The sequence below is a fragment of the Chanos chanos genome, chromosome 5 (assembly GCF_902362185.1).
Source record: "Chanos chanos chromosome 5, fChaCha1.1, whole genome shotgun sequence".
Lineage (NCBI taxonomy): Eukaryota > Metazoa > Chordata > Actinopteri > Gonorynchiformes > Chanidae > Chanos > Chanos chanos.
This window is the reverse complement of record NC_044499.1, coordinates 13,558,764-13,584,010: the sequence shown is the minus strand read 5'-3', so window position 1 is coordinate 13,584,010 and position 25,247 is coordinate 13,558,764. Positions and strand designations below refer to the sequence as shown.

Below are 25,247 nucleotides of genomic sequence, written 5' to 3'. Positions count from 1 at the left end.
CCTCAGTGAAATACTGTGAGCCACTTGCTGAGTGTCAGCCAAAGAGTCATTAGTTACACTCATTCACTTTCACTCTTTTTTTTAAATGTAGCTCTAGGTAAAGCATCAAAGGACTTGAAGCTGTCATTCTTATCCAGTGGAACAGAATGTATCTCAGAGTTTAGGAAATGCTTCAGTGTGTTAACACTTAGTATTTCTCCATTTTTTTTTCAGTATTTCTGTAATGTGTTTTATGAAGCAAACCAGAGTTTTCTGTTAATTTGTCACAGGATCAGACAAGTGACAAGTCCGTTCAACACCTCAGCGAGTTTCGTGAAGGTTTAGATCGCAACGTGTTAGTCAAAAACTTTTGCATGTGATTAAAAATAAAAGTGCTGGAAATGGCCAGTGTGTTGCCTGGTTTGTGGCTATATTAACCTGGCCACAGGAGTCACCAGGTAATTATCATGGCCCATATGCAGTGCAGTGTTTTAGTTCATAGTCTTCAAATTTCTTTAAGACCTAGACATTTAGACATTTTCTTATGTTGACCTTTCATGAAGAGTATGGCTTGCTCTGTAATTTCTCACATAGGGCTTCTGATATCTGTATAAGTTCAGTGCCTCATCCTGTTAGGTGATGTTACTCCTTATGAAAGCTTCAAGAAAGGCAAACCAATACGCTTTGTTTTTTCAGGGATATGAAGGGTGAAATGACCCCCGCTATGACAACTGAAAATGCTGTTTGCATGGACTGCTGAGCAGCATGAACTCTTAGGGGGCTGTAAGTGACTACAGATAATGTCTTGATAAAGCCAGTTCCACAGATCATAGGCAAATAGGCAATTAATCTCTCGGAAATGGTCATGATAGCATATACCGGTATGCGTCGCATAACGGCGTTTTGGTGAGTGACTGACCGGATATACGACGCTGGCGGAGCCTCATACATCTCCTGTGTACCGCGTCTCTATGGTGTTCGCACAACGACGAAATCGGCTGACGACGCATTTCTCAGAATGTATCACCATCGTTAAGCAGCACATACCTGTATTTATATTCATACTTATCTGATTGTGTCACTGTGATCTATAGGTCAAAAGAACTGAACTATAACACTTCACACACCCTCTGGCTCCCTATGACTTTTTATTTCGATCATAAACATGAATTAATTCTTATAACACGTAGACTTACACGTCTTATAACACATAGCATGAATAGAATGCATGAATGGTATGAATGCATTTTGAGGCATCCTACCTTATAATATCTCTATAACACACTGTAACATTTGATAGGAGTTTATAAGTAGTTGTGCAGTCGCATAATGACATACATTAAACACACTGAGAGCTTTGAGAGCTTTCCAGAGCTTTGGATGAGAGCTTTAGGTTGAATCAGGCACTGTTTAGACTATACACAGTGCATTGTAACAAACATACAAAAGACATACAAGTCTGCTTGTGCCGTTACAGCTTATAAGAAACTGCTCAGGATACATTTTAACATATTTTAATACATCTTAATGAATCTACCTTAAAGTATTTCTATAGTTCTTTAAAGTCAAAGTGAGGCCAGACTGCTTTTAAGTGTATATTTGCATCATTACCGGTTTAATGTTGACTCCGTTAGATGGCATTCTATTTCTAGATTTTTGCATGACCTTTCAACACGTATGGGCGGCTGTATGGAAGTGGAAGACGGAGCTGACCGTAGCAGTATATTTATATACTAAAATAAATGTGTCAGTAGAAATGAAAAAAAAACAAAACTTTCCCTTCTCACTAGTCATCATAATAAGAAGAGGAGGTGGCTCACATTGATAAGACAATAATACTGCGATGTTCCGGAAGCTCTCGGTCTTACGTTGAGCCGCATGGCCTTTGTGAAACAGTACAGACAGGCCCCCTGTGGAAAGAAAACTCTTCCTTTTTAATTGGCCCTGAACATGGCATTGTTAAGCAGAAAGAGAGGGAGACAGGGGAAGAAAAAAAAAATCTTGTGCTTGCTGCGTTAGTCCAGCTAAAACAATCTCATTATAATTTGTTCTCAGACTAGGTGACTAATTATTCTGGCAGTGTGAAGATGTGGTCGTTATGGTCAGAAGCCAGAGAATATGTGTCTGAGAGAGTGTGATTGTTTATTCGGTAGTGTTATATACAAGGGATGCCTACAACGCATGTATGTGGAGATCACTGTCTTTGGTCTAGTACGCATATGATTCTTCGGTCACAAAAAATATTCTACAGAGTTCACCTTAGCTGACAAAATTAGCATCCCCATGTTCTTAATCAGAATCCCACAAAAAAAAAAATATAATAAATTTGAAAAGATTTGCATCTTCATGCATATGCATCATGAGGACCTAGTTTCGACTTAATCACCAGTGCAGTGGGCTCTGCGATCAGTAAAAAGAGTATAACAGTGTCACAGAGCTACAGTTCAGTCCGACTCTGCTTGAGTGAGCATTTATGCACTCGCTGAAGCTTGTTTGTCTCCGTTCATTTCTAACCCGAGAACTTTGATTGAGCGTCTCCAAGGCGCAGGGATTACTGATAGTCTGTGTCTATATGCAAAAGATACACATTTCCAGTAGACCAGAAATGTCACACTTTTAAACAGGCTGCACTGATTTCTGTTGAATCTTAAGTTAGTCCTCTGTTTGTATTGCTTTAATTAGAATATTGTTACTTGCAAACCTGAATATGCGTGAGTTATGATACTTTTTTTTTTTCTGTAATGTGCACAGTAACCCTGGAGATCGTTGTAGAAAAAAAAAAAAAAACATTTAATTGCTCTCTGAAACAGTTGGAGCTGACTGAATGAAAGACGAACGCGTGTGCACAAACTTTTGGCGAACTTTGCCACGAGTTCTGCTACGCTGTGGACAGTGTCACGGACGTGACACAGAATGTCTGATGAATATCATGTGTCCCAATGACCACTCATATAAAATGAGTCATTCATTATGACACATGCTGTAGTCTCCATCCTGTCACAGATGCCACGGTGAAGTGGCCGTTGCGGCAGGCTCTGGCACTGCTGTCAGCAGGCAAACTGTGTCGTGGGTGTCACAACAAGGAAAGAGTCACTGGCTGATCACGATCCAGTAGCACCTCATGTCCATTGTTACGTTAGGATGGTGACAGTACCGCTGACGTCTCCTAATGAGCGTGTCACACAAAGCGGTTCCAGTACTTTTCTTTATTGCTCCGCGTCGTGTTTGGCCGAGGACCTGGACACGGAGTGGATGCTGAGGGACGGATTCCGCTGTGAGAAGGAAAAGAATGTTTTGGTGTTACCACAATCCAACAATCCGGTCTCCTTTATCATCTTTTTCCTGCTCTCTGTCTCTCTCTCTCTCACTCTCTCTCTCATCCTGTTCTCATCCCTCGTTCGGTAAACATGACAGATTCTCTGCTCGTTATCTGTGACTGTAGACAGATGGAGTCAGGGAGCGTTAGTGCTCTTGTAGCACAGTTAGAGCAGTGCCTGAGCCTAAGTCATTCAGAGAACTAACAGGCATTTCAGAGAGGTTACACGCATAGACTTGTGAGGTTGATCCCTGGAGTGGAACTCGGTATGTGAGTGTGCGTTTGTCTTCGAGCGTGCGCGCTTCTGTTTGGGCCTGTTTGGTGTGTGCATGTAAGAATGAATATGTGAGAGACTAAGTTTGAGCATAAGAAAGACAACATGTTTCTTACCGTGTTTACAATTGTTCTCTCTCTCTCTCTCTCTCTCTCGCACCCCCCTCTCTGCTTGTGTGTGTGTGTGTGTGTGTGTGTGTGTGTGTGCATGCATGTATGCGTGTTTGCGTGTGTGCGTGTGTATGTATGTGTGTATAGGTGTGTGTATAGGTGTGTGTGTGTGAACTCTGTGTGGTTTAAAGAGTAATGTGATCCTGTAGCTGCTCTGTTCTGGTCTGTCAGTGTATCTCTGATTAGGCTTTCAAGTCAAAGAGAACAACTTCCCTCCTTATCACCAAGGTTATGAGATACAGCTGCCAGCTTTCCTAAAGCAGACGGGGGTAAATAGAAATCCTTTATGTGTGTGATAGGAGATAGTAGGCGCTCTGCCCTTTTCACTGAAGGTATTGTCAATATAATCCCTGTGTGTGTGTGTGTGTGTGTGTGTATGAAAGAGAGAAGGAGAAAAAGAGAGAGAGAGAGAGAGAGTTCTTTCAATTAGAGATGAGAGAACTGTACTAACCTTTATACCATCTGATAATTACCAGAGAAGTCATGTCTGATCACCCCAGAACAATATGACTGATTCCAGATTCATTTTATTTCTCTGATAATAATCGTTCAAAGCTACGGTTTTGTCAGGTGACTGGATTAGCCAGTGTGGTGTTAGGTCACAGCAGATGAATGTTAGCACAGTGCCTCTGAGTAAATATCCAGAAGCCTTCCAGTGTGTCTGGCCTTTAGAATCTACACGTTGCTTGCCACAGTTATTAATATAAGTGTGTGCAGTGGGAGCTAACTGTATGTGCACCATATCGCCTAAGTGCTTAATGACATCAGATGTATATTAATTAGTGCTGCTAATTAAGAATACAAACTAATCAGCTGCAATGGAGCACCTTTACGTTCAGTCATTGCCGAAAAGATTTTTTTCCCTCTTGATAAACACAAGCACAGGTACTGTCTTTCCTATAAGTATGACTCCAAGCTTTTAGGAAACTACCGAATTGCAAGATAAGAAGAAGAATAGGAAATGCATCAAGCTCAGCTTTTAAGAGGACAGTGACCTGAAGTAGTCTTCCTACCATTGGCAGTAAATCATATTTACTCCACCTGAATGAACAAATATGATTAATGATTGAATATTATCCCCACACTTCTCATGACTAGTATCTGAGATGGTTTTTACCGTTTGAGATAGAGCCTAGATGTGTAGCACACAGCATTCTCTGAACAGACTGTAAACCATTTTTGTGCGTCTCCATTGACAGTTGAATCCTGTCAGTTCATTGACTATAGTATAAATGCATACTATATAAGTATGGAATAGAATGTCATTGTGGTTGCCAGCAAGTCAAGGTCTGTTTGGTTTGGCACACACTCATTCTTCAATGGGGTTTTCTCTCTGTATTTTTCCTCAGGCGCAGCCTTCATGATGGTGAACACCTCAGGTCGGTTTGCGGGTCAGAAGGCTCTTCTCCTCACCCCCCAGCTGAAGGAGAACGACACCCACTGTGTCATCTTTGAGTATTTTGTGGCGGGCAGGGAGGGGGGAACCCCCGGTCACCTCAACGTGTACATAAAAGAAAACAACAGTCCTATGGGTTTGCCTGTGTGGAACACGTCTGGACCGCCCTCCCGAAACTGGAACCAGGTCGAACTGGCCATTAGCATCTACTGGCCAAACTTCTACCAGGTGAGAGTGACACACAGTGGGATGTTTCTGATTGCAATGGAAACCTCATTTCAGGTTTATGAGAGATTAGGACCCATATTTATACTCACCTTTTGGCGAAATATGTGTAATAGAGTGGAGTTATTCCATATTATGGTTTTAATAGCATATTCTTATGTTTACGCTAATATACTATATGTTACGTTACATATTACAGTGATACATTAAGGAGTATCAGCAAACTGACCATTAGTCAGCGGTCTGGCTTGTGAACATTCTGTGTCTTTCCTCTCTCTCCATCTCTCTGTATCACACATTCACCCGTCAAAAAATAATGGAAGTCATCCACCGGTGCCGCCAAAAAAATCACATTTTCTCCTCATCTGCTTGCCCATTTTCACGTAGCTTTGAGCATGGTGAGGGGTTGTGGGCAGAGTGATTTCACACATGCCTGGTTATTAGTCTCCTGACTGCCGGAGCACCCCGGGAGCCGGATGTTAATTGGTGGAACGAGACCCCTTGACCTCACAAAGGGAAATTGGGGCTTGGTGAATTAGTCCATTAGGACTGGCATGGTGCAAGCATGGGCAGTCTAGAGTGAGACAGACCCAGCACTGCTTACACTCCCCTGGATGATGAGTTAGTTAAGAGAGGGGCCTGCTGTGCCCCCCCAATCCAACAAAATACCGCCACATAAAGCAGGTACAAAGCCTTAATAACCTATGCAGAGCAGCAGGTACAGTACTTTCTGTCATTTGGAATGTGATATACTGATATTTTATTTTTTCTAGTCAGAAAACCAAAACATTGGGTGGTTTTAATCGCTGTAAGACTGTTCTCGACTGTACATACAGGTTGATGGAATGCGTTGAGCATGCTGTAGTGTTAAACGTTTGAATATGGATGCTTCATTTTCTTGCGAAAGGCTTCAGGGTCAAGTTATCCTCTCCTGTGAAGGACTTAACTGAGAATTGGAATAGCATTGTGAGATAGTATGGGCAGACTTCATCATTTCTTTTCAGGCAAACAGCAACCTTAAGATGACCCCTGGTTGGCTTTATCATGGCAACTTTAATAAGTCTTCATAAAAGAATTCCCTCAATTGATCCATTTTACAAGGACAATATAAAAACAAGGTTAATCCTGAGATTATCACACACCAATTCTATAGCAGGAGATATGAGCCAAGCTTGTAGTCCATGTATACTTAGAGAGTAAAGGTGAGCTGAAGTTCAACACATGAGGTTTAGTCTGCAGTCTGTTCATCAGAGGTCCAAAAGTAATGATTTGCCTTCCAGGCTTAACATGCTTTAGGCATGTAGATGTGTATGTGTGTTGGTGTGTGTGTGTGTGTGTGTGTGTGTGCGTGTGTGTGTGTGTATGCATTTTGTAAGCGGATCCCTCTCTCTCAGCTTGAAGATAGTGGTTGTACAGATGTAAGAAACTCCCACAGGACAAACATATTGACTGAAAACATTCCCACCCCTGTGTACATCACGCATTGCATCAGATCAATTTATTTAATGCTTTAAATCAAAGTGGTCTGAATTTCTGTCAGAATACATCCTATTTCGTGGTCTCATTTTACCTGAATCCTTTGTCATAAACATGTTTTGGTGTGGTAATATGCTTGTCATAGCATAAGCTGTCAGGACACAAATTGTTTGTAAAAGCAGTCTGTCATAGTAGATATGCAGTTGTGGGTAGTAATGAATTACTCCGCTAATGACCAAGTACTAATGAATTTACTCCATTCTCTGCACCTCAGTACAATGTGGTAGTACTGTTCTGACTGCCTCCTGCTGACAGTACTTTTGCTCAAGGAGGCTATATTTGCAAAGAAAGAAATGTTCCATTTAGTCAGTTATGTTTTGTCACGCTCCCCTCTGCTACATTTTTCTTCCATAAGTGTAGTTCCCATGTTGTGTCCTTACTGCTTGTCAGTTGCATCTCTCTGTTCAGCCTGTCAAACACACTCACAACATTTATTCTTGACCAGGTTTTTGACTGCTGTATTCCACAGTTTTCTAAAAGCACCATCTGCAGGCTGTTTAACTATATGCTGACTCGCAGTTGCGTGGCTACATTTTTTTTAGAATCAAATTTATTTTCATTTTAGTCCTTTAGTGAGGTGCAGTTCACACGCTAGCCTATTGTTAGCTCTCTTTTAGCATGTTGCGCACTTCTGGTTTATAAGTGTTTGGTTTATAAGTGTTTGAACTAACTGTGCTGATGTTTCCAGAACTGTGAAACAGTACATGGCACACATCCTACAGACACTAATTTACATGTATGTCACTGCAACAATATATTTTCACCTTGTATTGGCTTGGGTACTGTTATTCCTCAAGGATGATTTCTTGAAACTGTTCAGATTCCTAAATGATTCTGAAACTGAGGCTTCACCAAAAAAAAAAAAAAAAAAAAAGGAGCGAAAGCGCTGTTCAGCAAGAGGAACAGAATAAATATGAACCGAAATTAATAGAGCATTTAGAAATAACATTTCACATTCAGAAATGTGACATGTGGCAATATGTAACATAAATAGCATTGTTACGCTGTTACCATCAAATACTGTTTCCATTACCACTCTGCTCCTCTGTGCTTCTCCCTGTCTTCAACACAGCACACACACAGGCACACACACACACACACACACACACACACATACAACTCAATATTTGTTTAGCTGTTCCAACTCTGACCCGGTGACCAGTTTCAAACAGTCAAATACGCCGCATTTCTCTTCCCTTAAGTTTATGCTGCATACTAACCGGTGGTTTGTTATGTTAGACATATTAGAGTCACTGCATGGTATTACTCTAAGGCACTACTCTATGTTGCATTTCAGTTTGCAACTGTCTTTTTTTTTTAATCAATGAATGAAATACACCCAGATTTTAGATTTCCTTTGCTGTCAGCCTTCTTGTCAGGTTGGATAATGCACGGCTTAAGCTATCTGCTCCACATGGGGAGGAGAAGGGTGTGTGAGGACTACTTGACGGACAGGAATAACAGAGCACACAGCAGGCAATAGTATTTTGGGTAGATGTTTAAAGCAGTGTGGTGGATGTATGTAGAAATACTTTGATAATAGTATGATTAATTGCCTTATTCAACAGGCCTTACAATTGAGCTTCAGTTTTATGTCATAGAGAGTAAAACTGTTATAATTCACCTAATTTAACTCAGATAGCAAAAGAAAATTCTGGGAGAACATTTCCCCGAGCCCACCTGGCTGGCTACTGTTTCCATTTAGCTAGTTACTCCAAGACCAAATGGAGAAAGCTGCTCTGCCCACTTCAGGTGTGATGTCATGATTTTCTGATTGACATTATAACACATTATGATACAGGTTACTAGAAGAGCTTGTGTCAGGGGGTATTTCTAGATGATTAGTCAGGTTCAAAGTGTTTTGTCAGGTGTCATTACCAGGTACTGTCTTGAACATGTCACAAGTTGACAAGACCAGTTGAACTAGTTCTTTAAGCCATCTGATATTGCCTTGACAATGATTGTACCATTATTTCCTATTACACTTTGAGTTCTGTATTAATGTCCACTTTAGTTATACATGGAAACATTATGAACCTGTTATGCTGCTAACATAACTGTGAAGTCACCTTTAAGGTAAATGCTCGGTAATTCCAAAAAAAATAACACTAGTATTTAATCAAATAATGGATAAATACAACATTATGAAGTGATCTTATAGATATTTTGGGAAGCATTGTGGAATATTGTTTGAAGACACTTGGGATGTTGACAGTAGGTAAATCCCAAACGGATTGAATGTCTATTTTGCATCTAAATGGTGCAGTCCAGAAAATGGGAGAAGTGATTTTTGTGTTCTTCTTCAAGACAAGAATAGAAAGAGCATTCTCAACATTTGTATCTAATTAGCAAAGTAGGCCTAATTATAGGTGTGTTTAATTTCATGGTATCCTAAATGACTGTCAAAATGAAACCACCTGGGGCTTGGTCATTATTTTGTCATTATGGGGCTGATTTGGGTTCTTTTTTGTCTTTCTAAAATGCAATCTGCAAACTACTCTAATTATGTTGCTGTCATGTCACATCCCAAAACTTTTAATTGATTAGACCGTGCGTTTTAGCTTTGAAATGCTATCTTTTAGAGAAAAAAAAACTAAATAAATAGAATAAACTACTGATATTTCCTTTCTTTTCAGTAAATAATGGTGCCATTACACACGAACATTCATAGGAAGAGAACAGGATAATTTCCCGGTCTTTAGTCTTCTACAATTAGTACCACTCTTAGCCTCAGGCCAAAATGACAAAATGGCTTACTGTTTGGTTTTATATTGGAATTGTAACTGTTGATAAAACCAGCAGCATTGAGCACTCTTTTGTTCCATAGGCTTTAATTACACTGTGCCCATAATGCTATTAGTGATAACAAAGCCAAATTCACCAGTGACTCCTGCCGGTACCCAAAACAAAAGATTCATCCTTGTGATTGTGGGGGATGTTCAGTTATCTGATGGAAAATGATACTGAAGAATTGGCCTTTTAACGTCCTATAAATTAGGCTGTAATGATAGTGCGACAGCCACTTCGCCTATTCATCTTTAATTTTTCATGAGAAAAAAGAAGAGATAATTAGAGCGTTATCTGAGGGCATTTTGCCCTCATTGATGACACTGTTATTGCAGTTTAATGCCTCACAATGATGACAGAGATAGAAAAATGAAAGAAAGTAATTCCACTGTTGCTCTCTAACGCATTTGTCGCGAATAGCTGTGTCTGGATTACGCTTCCACCGTCGGATGGGGGTGTAGTCTCATTTCATTCAAGTTAGAGAGTTAGGCCTCCTGGGCCTAAAATAAGACTCATGTTTGTACAGTAGTTCAGTAAATTTCATTCACTTTTGCAGTATGAAAATGAAGGAGCCAGTGTCCGAAAACACGACGGAAACCCAACCACAAGTTTACCAGGCAGCATATCTCTACATGGCTCTGACCCAGTCCCAGCAATCAGAGATGCATATATATATATATATATATATATATATATAACTGCTGGAATGACAGTCAAGTGTGAGCTGTGTGTGTCTGGTATGATGAGGCATGGAAGGGGTTATCTATGGGGAGCACCACACCCAGTGTCTTGGGGGAGCTTGACATTCCTCAATCCCAAACTGTGGTTCTCTTTAGCATGCATGAGTGCCTAGCTACAAAAAGCTTTCCTCTGACACACATTTTACTGTGTTGGCATTTTTTTTTTTTTTTTCATGTTACCACATTTTATTTTTTACCTCAGAACTGGCCTCTGACTTCACTCTGTAATTGTAATGTTTGCAGTGACGTGCAGCATTTTATAATGTAGGTTTAGGACATTACTTTGGACATGCAGTTATTACTCTGCCAAATAATTAACAGTTTTCTCCGTGGTACAATTTAAACCGCTTCTCCATTCTCAATCTCATTTCAAAATTTTACAAGTGTCCAATGTAGAAAGTTTGGTCGAACTAGTAAGAGAGCACACCACTCCTCTCACTCGGGACATGCGTAAAAAAGAGTATTTCAGTGTAAAACGTAACCCTTTATTTATTTCTCCACTGAGTAATTTTAGCTGGGTCTGAAAAAAGGCTCAGTGGAATTCAGAGGCATTCCTGCAACCTTGACAAAAACAACTGGCCAAGTCCAGAAAGGCAGTGGTCCGGTATCACAGCATCAGCCAAAGAGCCAACTGTCAAGTTCTCCCACAGTTATTATGTACAAGTGAGCCTGCTGGGATACAGGTGCAATCTAAACATAGTGACTCAGTGAGATCTGAACCCAACCCAACCCAAAAATGTTCCCCAACCGTTTTATTCATCTGTATCAGTCACCTTCTTCTCATGGCTGAGGATATTTGACCACAGGAGTTAGCTTCCTTGTATTAACTGCAGACTTGTCCAAACCCGGAGACAACTGATTTAGTACATGCAACTCCAGCATCTTTGGACAACTGATTTACACGTCCCATAAACCCGCCTATCCAATAGAGAACGGATTTAACTCATCCAGTTTCAGCAACTATTTGACTTATCGACTGATTTAACACATTAAATCCAATAAAGAGGTCCTCACATATTCTCCGCGGGTGCGACAGTTAGCACGTCATGTGCTTCCTTGTCATTTCTGTACACTAGTGCCAGCTGCTCCTGAATGGCTGTATCTATTGTATCGGGCCTACTGAGGCCCTTTGGGGATTTGGTTGGTGTGTGTATGAGTGTGACATTTGAGTGTGTGTGTGTGTGTGTGTGTGTGTACATTTATCACCATGGTTATGAGCTTTCTCTTTGCCCTGCAGATCGTGTTTGAAGTGGTGACCTCCGGGCAGCGCGGGATGTTCGCCATCAAGGATATCGTCCTCCAGGGCCATCAGTGCAGTAAGGCTGTCTCTCACCCCATAAACAGCCCTCATCAGGCCCTCCTTGTCCTTTTTGTGACACCCTCTGAATATCACAACAGTCTGTCTCTCTCAGAGCATACACAGGGGCAAGCGGCTTACTGAACAACACAGCAGCATCCAGAATATTCTCTCTCTCTCCCTCTCCTTCTCTCTCTCTCTCTCCTTCTCTGTCTCTCTCTCTCTTCCACCATATTTATGGCTACAGAGCCCATTCACATAAAGCCAGTGTCAGAGCAGACAGGAGAAGAAGCTGTGCTAAATCAGAGAGAGGGAAGAGGGGTAGTTAAAACACTGTGCATTAGAACTGGCGAGAGAGAGACAGACAGACAGACAGACAGACAGAGAGAAAGACAGAAATAGAAAGAAAAAAGACACACAATAGCATTGCTTTTGGAAAGCATCATTATTTTCTCTTTTAGAAAATATGCCTAAAAGCTCCAATCCCTCTGGATTGTGATGAGTAAGCTGTACATTTCCCCTGAATGGTATTAGCAGGACCTTCAAAATACCTTTCTTAAACCAATCAGCATTCAGCACCGCTATACGCAGCCTTCTCTGGCGTTTTCTGTGTTTTGTTGAGCATGCTGTATGGAAGATGCTGTATGGAGACACAAGCAGGTATAGATCTCTATATCAAGGATTTTTATGGATTTAGAGTGTTTGGGTGTTTTCTGTTCTTACAGCTACGTTCTCAGATGAGATTCAAATCCTGCGCAGATTAACAGTATTGTTTAGTGACTCAGTATCAAAACATAGATTTAGCTCCATTTAACATAAAGTAAAAATTCAAAAACCTTGGCTTCTTCTTATGCTAGATTAAACTAGAGGTGTTTGCAGACAATCCATCTATACTTCGATGATTCAGTGGCATTACAAATGATTGAACAGCCAAAGCCGTAAATGACTGCATGATGTTGTCAATAGAGATCAATATACAGTAGGCCTATGCTTATGTTACTATTCGTATGTGAAATCATTTCAATGGGTCTCTGTGAGGATTTTTGATGCTAAAAAAAAAAAAATCTGTTTCCTATTCATGAGAGCAGATGGCATTCCTGCAATAGCTCTAAGGTGTCATTGTGACTGCAGGAGGTCTATCTATCATTAAAAAAAAAAAGATGCTTTTGAGACGAGAAAAAATAGGTATATGGTACGTGGCATTGAAGAGATTGACGGGTCAAAGTAATAAAAACCGGTGCTACTTCAAAAAGCATCTGATGAAATATTGAATAGCAGAGAAGAGGAGTTGAGAGAAGTGATTAAATTAGCTGTTGCCATGTCTTTGGAGAGTGCCTTGTGTATCGATTCAAGGTCGTCATGGCCTGCTTTTCGAGCAAGATGAGGAGGGAGATGTAATCAAACATTATACCTCATAAGTTGATTTGCATGGACTTTCATCGCGAGCAGTGATCCCTCCAATTATAAATGCATATTGACCCAGTTATGTATGTGCTTTGTTGTTGGTTTGGAAGGCTTAATTAAGACACTGAAATCTGCACTTTCAGTGTAAATCAATAGCATTAAGATCTTGTTGTTTTGATTATTCATAGCATTAAAGGGATGAAATGGAATTTCTTATTTTGGTGTTATCATCTTTACCTCTGAACAAAAAAAAAAAGCTGTTTTGGACAGAGTGTGAATTAGAAATAAAAGGCTTTTTTAAATTGTTTGATGTAAGAGCTCATTTTTGACTTTTTAGTTTTGTTTTATATGTTGAAAGATGAATGTAGTTCTGAAGCGGATTATCACTCACACAGGTGGCTCAGAAAGGACTTCCACCTTTGAAGTGGTTCCTCTTTCCCTCAGTTTTCATCTCTTTTACTAACAGTAGAATTCCACTTTCTGATGGAAAAGGTTTTTTTTTTTTTTTATCTGTGTTGAAATTCAGTTGATTTGTGGTTCGTTTCATGTTGCAGTGAATACGCCACACTTCCTCCATATTAAAGGCGTGGAGGTGAACGCCGGTCAGACAGCCACGTTTCACTGCACCGTCAATGGGGAATGGAGAGACAACTTCAACCTCTGGCTACAGGTGACCCAGTCAAACATGGACCTGCTCTTCCCTATTGGTCCTTCAAATAGCAGCTGTGTTACAGCCGTGTATTTGTCTTTTCACTCTCTCCTTTACTCCAGAAATGGTTTTTCTTTCTTGTGACGTACCCTTGTCCCTCCTTTTGCACGCACACATGCACTCTCTCACACACGGACTCACACACAAACGCACGCACGCACACACACGCACGGAACACATACACACACGCGCGCGCACAGGCACGCACACACATGCGCGCACGCACGCACGCACATACACAGACACGAAAACATACACACTCACACACACATAAACACACATGCACACTCACATGCGAACGTGCACACGCACACGCACACGCACACGCACAAGCATGTTCACCTTCATCTTCATTCGTGGAATTAGAAATATATTATCTGTGTATTGTTGTAGCCTAAATAGTCTTAAACTCAGAAAATTGCACTCATTAAGAGGTCATTTAATGCAGTGGACTGATCTGGATAAAGGGATAATTTAAATGAGATGTGAATTCTCAGTTACTTAGCAGTTCTCTTATCATCTCTAGGTTCCACATTTGGGTTATGAGACCACAGAGTGGTGTTCCCACAGATATCACTAACCCCTTCTAGTTTAAAGGAAGCATCACTGTAATTCCCTTTGTCCATGACAGCAAGTTAACTATTGTGCTTTTTTGCTGTGCTTTAGCACAGGGATGGAGGGTCTTATTGGAATAAGCTTACCCTTCCTTTTCCCCTCAAACTCTATTCCGACTGTCATTTTGGCAATCACCATTTCGACTATGACTCTAAGCTGCTCTAAATTCTAGACGTATTAACTATACTGTAATGTCTGCCTGTGAAGATCTGGTATTAGTGAACACAGCTGACATTGTCCTGCCCACTCTGGCCTGATAAAATTAACAGTGTCTTTGTGTTAGTGAACAGACACTTATGGATTACATTAATCTGTATCGCTATTGGATGAGAGCCTCTGTGTTTGATGACCATATCTCTCTTTGTTCGGCGTTGTGCCTTATGAGTGAACCTAGCCCTTGTTGCCCTGGCTATTCATCTGTGCGTGTTTGTGTTTGTGTGTGTGTGTGTGTTTGTGTGTGACATAAGTAGAGTGGAGGCGTGTGATCCAGGACCTCTGCCAGGTAGTTAGTCACTTAAACAAACACGTCCTCATTAACACAGGATGAGAAACACAAACATTAAGTGAAGTCCCCTGATGACAGTAATGAAGAAATATCTCTAATGAACAAATGCCCCATCTGCCTACAGCATTGGGATGACAGCTGGGGATGAATCTGGTGTGTTAGTGTGTGTGTGTGTGTGTGTGTGTGTGTGTGTGTGTGTGAGACTGTATGTGTATTTTGTCTTTGCTGAACAGAACATTCGTGTCTAGTGAAAACATAAAATATGGTCACATGATGGACAAAACGCACACACAAATATAGCTGTTGATTTGTGTGTGTATGTTTGGTGCAGGGGATCGGTGGAAGGGAGGCTCCCATGAAGGCCACCAAACCATGGAATAACCAGCGCTTCATCGGCATGTTTGATGTCCAGAACACCACCAAGAGTGACTCAGGACGTTATCGCTGTATCGTCCAGTCCAATAATGGTGTGGGAGCGTCCAATTACGGAGAACTGACCATTAAACGTGAGTCCAGAACTGCCCACTCTCCAACATAAACACAAAAGATACACAGTTACACTCAATACATGCAGATTCACTTAAGCCCTGAAGAGTCATACACATTTCACATCCTCCCACATAAACCCACACAGGCTCACACCCTCTTTTAGTCGTATACACACACAAACGTGGAGAAATACCATGCAGTCATGTAACGTAAGTCACGTTATAGTCACACGGAACCACACACACACACACACACACACACACCAAGAATGATCCAGTTGCTTGCCCAAGGGCACAGATTCCACATCATTTTTTATAGTTCATAAACAAGACAGACAAAACACACTCACACAGACTGACTCTCTCTCTCTCTCTCTCTCTCTCTCTCTCTCTCTTTCTCTTTCTTTGTCTCTCTCTCTCTCTCTCTCACACACACACACACACACACACACATTGCTGCACTGGTCCTGAAAGCAGAAACAATGTGCGTTTTATGTTAATGGCTTTCACTCTCTTTTGTTTTGATGTGCTTGCTCCTTTATGGACGCTGCCCTTGACCGAGTGAATATCCACTCCGGAGGACGTAGAGGAAAAAGTGTATTGATGTACAGTAACCTGTTCAATGTGGACCTCCAGCAGTCATTTTCTATGAATTTATAGACCTGACTGCCTCTAAATCCTGCCCGGCTCCACTGTCCTGTAGCTCGTAGAGTCCGGTAATGGCCTTCAATATTTCTCCACCACAATTTTCTCTCTTGCTCTCCCTGCACTGAATTGAATTTATGGTCCTGTAGTCCTTTTTTTTTCCCAGGACTCACTGCTTTATTTGATTGATAGGTTTAATCCTGCCTGTCCAGATGGAGGGCTGTCAATCAAATTGAGATTACTCCGCCCTCAGGCTCCTCTCTGCTCATTTTTTTTTCTTTTTTTTGGGCTGTTTGGGATGAAGTGCTTAAGCACTGCTCTCACCTAGAGGTGCAGCGTGCACACATGCACATAACACACGCATACATACACGTGGCATAGAATGTACGGCTCTAAAGCTCCAAATTTTTGGGGACTGTTTCTTGTGCTGGAGCCATGCTACACACACAAATCCTCATAGATATAATCACGCGCATATCATTCAGTATGTTTTGAGAGAGTTGTTGAAAGAGGAGAGTCGTGTTGTAGATTATGTTGTCAGCTTAGTCTTAAACAGTCTATATCTGTGTGTTTAAGACACACAGAGATAATGTGTCTCTGTGTACAATGTGGGTTGAGCAAATGCCTGCTTATCCAGCTATATCACACACTTGCTTATTGCGACGCTTGACTATGCTTGTGTATCGAAGAAGTAAACACACACAGCAAACAGACACACGCTCACACACAATGCACACACCACGGACACCTCACCAGCATACAGAAACACAAACACACACACACACAGTCACATTCACATATACTCTCTCTCTCTCTCTCTCTCTGTCCCTATGATATCTCTCACTGTATGAAACTGTTCTTTTAGCTACGTATTTTTTTTTCTTCGGCTTTTCTTCTTTGTGTCTTTCGCTTGCTTTTAAGGAGTGTGGCTCTGGCCTTTAGACTGGGCTGGAGTGAGACTCGGGCCAGTACACTGTGGTGGAGTAATGGCTTCTCTGGCGTGGCGTGCCAGTTCCTAATGTGCCTGTGCTAATGAGGAAAGCCACCGTATCATCAAAACGCTGTGGAGATGCTCATTTTGGTCATGTCTCTCCTTTTCACCTCTACAATCCTATAACCAGCTAGGCCCAATTATGACCAGGACATAATGAGGACCACACATATCTTCACCACAGAGAGGAGACACACAAACACATGACACGAGAGAGAGAGAGAGAGAGAGAGTCTGTGGTAACCCGCTAAATATAGTTCATCAGTGTGAATGAACAGAGGAAGGACAAAGAAAGATAAGGAGAAATAGAGAGAGAAAGAAAGGGCTGGAGAGATTGAGCTTTGTGTGGTGTTGGCAGGCAGGTGCAATACTGAAACAGGACACAGCTGTCCACTCCCCTGTCCGTCTGCCGGCCTGGTCAACAGCACGGTAACAGCTGTTGAACGACCCCCATGCCACACAGGCATTCACGTACACACACACACACACAGACACACACACGCACATACATACACACACGCACATACACACACACACCAAGAGTGCCTGTCCATCTCAGCTGTGCCCCCTGCTGAATACGGGTCCATCCAAGCCATTACTGACGCCTGTGTGTCCTTGTGCGAGGCTCAGAGCATGGTCCAAATGTTTATTACGATCTTCGCTGCCTCCGCGGCTACATGTCTTTGTGTTGTAATCTGTTGTTTTACAGGCTTTTGTTCTGGTTAAGCCCACTAAAGCTGCCCAGTCTGAATGAGTACTGAGTGGAATTAACTCCTGGCATGTTGTACACCTCTTCATTTTCCTGCTACATTATTTTTATACTCTCTGTTCCTTCTGCCCTCTGTGACAGTATATGTCCAGCTGGGTCAGATAGAAAGAGAGAGAGAGAGAGAGAGAGAGAGAGATAGATGAATGAATGAATGAATGAATGAATGAATGAATGAATGAATGAATGAATGCAAAACTGCTGAAAAACTGGCCAAATAATTACCAAATTACTCTTTCCTCCTTCTTGTTCACCATGTAACCAGATAAGACATTTATCTCAGCACAGCGCTCCAGATTTTTTGGGGACAGCTTTAAATTGTTTACAAACTAGCAGCAGCTCTGCGGCTTTGAGTCAATAAGTGATTACCTCGGTGCTCACACGTGTATATTGTTGTCCACTTTAGTCCAGTGTGAAAGGAGTAGGAGCTGATGGCTGATGTCTTTATGTGGATGAGGGTGAGGTTACGTCACATTAGCTGCTCAGTCAGAGCGTTTTCTCTCCCCGGCCCCTTCACTGCTTCATGCCTGAACGCCAGCAGCTCCTTCCTGCTGATGGATGAAGCGGGTGGAGGAGCCAGTGGGCAGGAGCATGTCTCATCCCTCCATCGCCGTAATAGAGAGACTTTTCGAGCAGCGCAGGGGCCGAACTGGGAGCGCGCTTAGCCGCGGCTGATGAAAGCTTGACAGGTAACGCCGCGTGTAATGCTCTCATACCCCTGACACTCCTGCCCGCTCCTCTTAATCTTCACCCTGCACTGACCTGTGCTTAGACGGATGGGGGTTGTGGGAGGAGGTGGGGATAAAGGGTGGTGCGAAGGCACTTATGGGACGGAACAATGACAAAAGATCTAAGACGCTTCAGTAGTCTTATAAATGCGCGTTAAGTGTGTTCTTTTGTGAAGGAAGATGATCAGCTGGACCAAACTGAGAAGCAGGACACTTTCTTATTCTTTTTGTGAATAGGTCTCCGCCGTACTACTCAGTGCAAATCTGCCCCTCCATAGCATACTGTGGAATCTCCTTTAGGCTGCATTTAGCACTAATAAAGTAACTTTGAAACACCCTCAGTTCTGTACTAATTAGTCTTTTAAAGAAACATGTCTTCAGTCTGCTAGAGCTGTTGGAACACTGTTGGTAGTTGGCGGTGGCAGAAGCAACAGTAGTATCACGTCTGCCGCCTGTGCAGACTCTGTGTGTCTGGTGTGTGTGTGTGTGTGTGTGTGTGTGATGTGTGCAACCTCCTCTACCTTTGACAGGCAAAGGAAATAGAGCCAGATACTGGATGGATGTGTTTCTCACTTTTTGCCAGATGCATACCTTTTTTTTTTTTTTGCTATTTATTTATTTGTTTATGTATTTATTTATTTATTTAGTCTGGCTTATCTGAACGATTGCATTGTCTGAGAAGCAGGTTGGATTAACTGGTTCATTTTAGGTGATGTTTGATTCCCAGACTTGAAGCAGGGGATTACTGGGGATTTTAGGAGTAGGTTGTTAGGGTCAGGGTGGGACGGCCATCTGCAGTCTTCGCCACCTTCAGTCGTCCACTTTACACACAAACACACCCAGAGTCTGTAAAACAGTTAATTACACAGACTTAAGCATGAATGTGGACACACACACACACACACACACACACATACACACACACACACACACACACACACACACACACACACACACACACACACACACACACACACACACACACAAACACACACACACACACACACACACACACACAAACACACACACACACACACACACACACACACACACACACACACACACAAACACACACACACACACACACACACACACACACACACACACAAACACACACACACACACACACACACACAAACACACACACACACACACACACACACACACACACACACACAAACACACACACACACACACACACACACACACACACACACACACATACACACACACACACACACACACACACACACACACAAACACACACACACACACACACACACACACACACACACAAACACACACACACACACACACACACACACACACAAACACACACACACACAAACACACACAAACACACACACACACACACACACACACACACACACACACAAACACACACACACACACACACACACACACACACACACAAACACACACACACACACACACACACACAAACACACACACACACACACACACACACACACACAAACACATGCTCGTAATGACACACAATGGCTTATATGAGTCACTGGTCAGTCATGCATACATTTGTATTCACTCATACACATGGCCATGTGCACACATTCGTGCGCACATACACACACACACACACATGCACACAAAATCCTGTTTTATTTATTCATTACCATGTGTCAGTATCTCTGCATTGATTGATTTCCCTGGGTAGATAGATCCTGTAATAAATATGAATTATAGTCTATTATCATATAGCTTCTATTAGGAGTGTCCTCTGATGGATATCCATCTCGTCTACCTCACCCTTGGGGCAGATACGTTCTCATAGATGATGAGAGCAGTCACGGAAGCTGCGGCGAGCCTGACAGTGTGTTAAGTTTTGATGTCTTTATCAATGCTTTCATCGCGACTGTGTTCATGCAGAAAAACACCAGTACTCCCCGGAGACAACACTGAGACTCTTCCCGCGCTACTCCCAGTATGGAGCTCCTCCACCGCAGCCATCTCAGCCCCGGCAACCTGAGATTTTGCCGCTGCATTTACAGAATATTAAGTCGACTGAAAACTTGTGAAAGGGTTTTTTTCAAGATAAATTCTGCCCGATAGAATTTCTTTACTGCCGATAGGACTTTTGATGTGATAAAAAAAAAAAAAGAAAAAAAAACCCTAGTGCTAACTTCTAAGGAACGTGTCACCAACCAGTCACAATGCCCAAAGAAAACGGAGATAAACTTTCTATTCTCTTCTGTCCTTTTCAGTACAGGTGGTTTATACATATAGTATCAGAATCACTGCTGGGCCCCAACGTTAGATCAATCTACACAGGTCATGTAGCTTCATTAAAAATTACTGCAAAGGCAGACGTGGCTTTAGATATGGCACCTCCACAACTATTTCCCAGTTTTAACTAGCTGTGGGCGACAAGATATGCTTGGTTTTAGGGTCGATTTGTATATGATGACTGAAAACGTCAATGCAGCTGTCTCATAAACGACGGTTTACAAGAGAGGTCCATTGCTCTACTCTTTTTTTTGTTTGTTGTTTTTTTGTTTGTAATTTTTTTTTTTGGCTCTACTCTTTCTCCCGCGTCAGCTCAATCTGTTCACGCAGCCATCACCGCCACGTTCTTCCTTTCTTTTCGCCGTCCTTCTTTTCTTTTGAATGTCGCTCTTTCCTTTTCAGAGCCTCCTGTGCCAATAGCCCCTCCTCAGCTCACTGCGGTGGGCGCCACCTACCTGTGGATCCAGCTGAACGCCAACTCAATCAATGGGGACGGCCCCATCGTCAACCGTGAGGTGGAGTACCGCACTGTTTCTGGCACCATGTACGACTTGCAACCCGTTGACAAAACCGCGCATAAGATTGGCCACCTGGACCCGGATACCGAGTACGAGATCAGCGTGCTGCTCACCAGGCCCCTGGAAGGAGGGACGGGAGCCCCTGGGCCTTCCATCAGGGCTCGCACCAGGTGTGCAGGTGAGTCATATCTGTGTGTACGTCTGTGTGTGTCTGAGTATTATTGTCAAACCAAAGTTCAAACAGCCACAATCTTCATATACATTTGATTTAATACTAAAGATCGTATTGAACCCTTTTACTCGTGGTGTATTTCAGTCTACACCAACCAAAGAGCTGTTTTTGCTATGGCTGTAGAAATGCATTTCCATTCAAAGTAGAGGCCAGTGTGAAGCCAGGTAATGGTTGAGCTTCAGATTTTCTCATGCTCGGGTCCGACCTGCGGGTGCCTCTGTCTCTCAGGCTCAGCAGTCTGATCTGATAGTCTTGGGAGCTGAAGGGAAGGAGAGAATGAGGGAGAATTGGAAACCGGTTTGGGGAATAATCGGGACTCTGACCTCCTGGTGAAGGTCTCGCTGTTTCTCATTTTAGCAGACCTGATGGGGATGGATGGAGCGACCTGCTTATCCTTCACAGCAAGGCTCCCTCGTGTGACTCTGTGCGTGTGTGTGTATGTGTGTGTGTGTGTGTGTGTATGTGTGTGTGTGTGTGTGTGCGCATGTAAGCATATCTTTTTGTGTATTTTCAGCTGTCTATGAGTGCATTGTGTATTTTTTCAAGTGGAGCATTTAGAAAAATGTGTGTGTGTATGTGTGTGTAGGGGTGTGTGTGTGTGTGTGTGTGTGTGTGTGTGTTTAATGCCCACGGCTTTGCCGATTTCACTCTGATGATTTCCACCGTGTGAGAAATGGATACTCAGGCACTGTGTGGAACAATTTAGGAAGCGCTCTTGATCTTGTCTGACTCTCTGCTGGGGCCTGCCATGAGAATGTGGCCTCTTGGTGTAAAACTTTTACAATCTTTTAGGGTCTGCCCATACATCAGATCTGTTGCAGATCACAACAGAGGTACTCCATCGCTGTTCACTATCTCCACTGCAGAAAGACTTCAAACTAATTAGCTTCTCCATTTATAGGCTTTTAACATGGGGGGGCCATTAGGCGCCTGATACTTCTTTCACTCTGGCTAATGAGAAATTTGGCCTTCTTTACTGACAGACAGACTGTGTACAAGTTCAAGTGTTTATAGATATAGGTAATAATGGTCTAGTATACTGTGTTCTACTAATCAACTTTATTCACTTATTCTAGGGGTTCTGTCTCATTTCCTGGCTATTTTCCTGTCTTTGTTCTCAGAATGTAATGGATTGACAATGACAGAGAACTCAGTCGTAGAAAGAAAAATATCCTGACCTTGAAAGTCAGTTGTACTGTGCTGAGTGCAAGCTTATTTTTCACGTCCGTAATTTTCTCATGGACTTTAGAAAAAAATTGTTGTTTCCTCAAGGTTTACCTGATTGCTTTTTTTTGTGTTGTGTTTTGCACTGTTAATGCACTTTTGAGTTCTTCTTATGAACTCCTCAGATACTGTCTGTAAGGTTTTCAGAAAGTTTCTACGCTCAACAATGTCTGCTAAAGAGACTGAAAAAATGGCAAGATATTCGTTGGCCAGTTTGACATCTCCCATCTTCACACTGATGTATGTCAATCAATTCTACAAAATCTCCACTACCTTGATTAATACTAGTAAACCCTTATCTGAAGCTGAAATTGATTTGATGTATAAATAATCATGTTGTTGATCATACCAGATGGCTCATATCATAGTCTATTTTAAACACGGTCTGCTATAAACATAACCTGCTTTGAACTCGTAATGTTTCACATGGTGCATTTCAAGGAGAGAGTCTGAGAGTACTGAGAAAAAAAAAATCATAAATTTTTCCACTCTTACATACACCTCTGAATTTATTTCACCATGGTAATTATTATACTCACTGATTTCTAAACTAGTTAATCAGTATTTTGCTTTCCTCTGCCTGAGAAAAGCTGAATTTGCTATATGTAGAGTTATTAGGTGCACTGAGGTTAGAGCTAATGCTATATCAGAAAGCATGTCTCTAATGGCACTGAGGCCCAGCCTCATACAGAGGTCTTCCATAGGGCAGTGGACACAATTATCGTCACTATTAACCAGGTGCAAAGCCTTTTCTTTATTACTCCAACAACATCACTGAGCGTAAACCAATTTACCCATTACGCACCCATGACTGGTTTACTTTAGCTGTCCGCCTGAATCCTCTGTCATCTGTCTGCATAGATCCATCCTCAGAGGAAATTTACTCACTCTCTTTTGGGGCTTAAATTTCACATCAGTCGTTTTTTTTTTCCCCTTAAGTTGGGAAAAAAAAGAGTTGTAGACTGATGGAGGAACAAACCTGCTGAACAGATACTACAACAAGGCATACAGCTTTGACGTCGAGGACCATGCAGCCGTGCATGTAATACCGCTAGAACATTCTGGGCAGTGTAGTGTGTAACATGGGGAATTGTAAAGACAGGCGATTGATTCAGTTCTTTTTGCTTTGTTCTCTTCACTTGTTCTCTTTACTAATGTTTGAAAAAAGAGACAGTCTTTTGTCTGTTTTGTCAGTTGTTTTGTCTGAATGCAGAGTGAGTGGCTTGTGGAGGTTAACAGGCTCTGTGGTTTGATGAGAAATAGTGCACAAATGAGTCAGTTAAGAGATGCTCAACTGATTTATCCAGTGTTCTGCCGAGTTACCTTACATCACAGTAACAGGCTTGACTGAAACTACCTTTATGGATGTTTCAATGTGTTGACCAACAACAGCACCCTTCTCTTTTTTTCCCCCTCTCTCTTTCTTTCTCTCTTTCTCTCTCTCTCTCTCTTTCTCTCTCTCTCTCTCTCTCTCTCTCTGTCTGTCTCTCAAAAATAAGAATACCTGTACATATTTATTTGTTAAATAATTGTCAGCCATGCCAGCTATTTTCAAAAAGAAAATGTTGTTTTATGTCTCGACACTCTAGTTGTCTCTGTGTGGATGTAAATGAAATGCACTGTGCTCCCGGTGGACAGTTTCGTTATTTTGTCTCTATGTAAGGTAAGCTCAGGCACCGTGTCAATATCTCTGAGGTGTCTACAGACCAGAGTGAGAGGAATGTTGGCATGTGGAGATGTTGTTTATTTGTCACCTGTCCAAATCCTCATCTTCTGTTAACTGTCCAAATCTGGATTCCATCAGCTGAACCCCAATGGACCTCGCTTACCACTCCAAGCAGCAGGTTGTGTATATGTGTGTGTGTGTGTGTGTGAGTGTGTGAGTGTCTGTGCGTGTGTCTGTGAGTGAGTGTGTGTGTGGACATGGCAGTCATTCACACAGGCCCTATTCAAAAAGCCCGTGAGCCTTGACCACCTGTGCTTGACTTGATTTTGTTACTAAAGAAACAAGACTTAGATTGGATTCATAGACTAAATGTGTGAGTTCTTAGGATCATGCAAAATGTTCAAATGTATTTTGAGGCTCTGCTCCACCTGTGTGTTATGCATGTGATGCTGTAGGAGAGTGATTAGTGGATTGGTTTTTGCAGTGTGCTGTTTAACATAAAAGAAGCGCAAAACAGTAATCACTGTTCAGGCATGTATTTAATCATTCATCTGAAATGGTAATAGCAAGTGAAAGCTATGATTACTCTCTCTCTCTCTCTCTCTCTCTCTCTCTCTCTCTTTCTTTCTCCCCCCCCTTGTTCTGTCTGTCTTTGGCTCTATTTTTTGTGGGTTTTGGGGGGATATTTGCATGCTGTGCTCAGGTTTGATTAGGACATAAATTCTTATAGGAGGAGGTGTGAGTTAAACCCTCTATTGCAAAGCAGCAGGT

General features: G+C 42.1%; 1 protein-coding gene across 1 annotated transcript in view; it reads left to right on the top strand.

The window, feature by feature from the left end:
• Window positions 1-25,247, top strand: part of LOC115812185 (receptor-type tyrosine-protein phosphatase mu) — a 98,614-nt gene that overhangs the window by 6,718 nt on the left and 66,649 nt on the right. Inside the window, exons 3-7 of the mRNA XM_030774669.1 lie at window positions 5,089-5,363; window positions 11,661-11,739; window positions 13,679-13,794; window positions 15,285-15,459; window positions 21,239-21,532. Coding sequence (XP_030630529.1) covers window positions 5,089-5,363; window positions 11,661-11,739; window positions 13,679-13,794; window positions 15,285-15,459; window positions 21,239-21,532 — 939 coding nt within the window. The remainder of the gene's footprint in view (window positions 1-5,088; window positions 5,364-11,660; window positions 11,740-13,678; window positions 13,795-15,284; window positions 15,460-21,238; window positions 21,533-25,247) is intronic.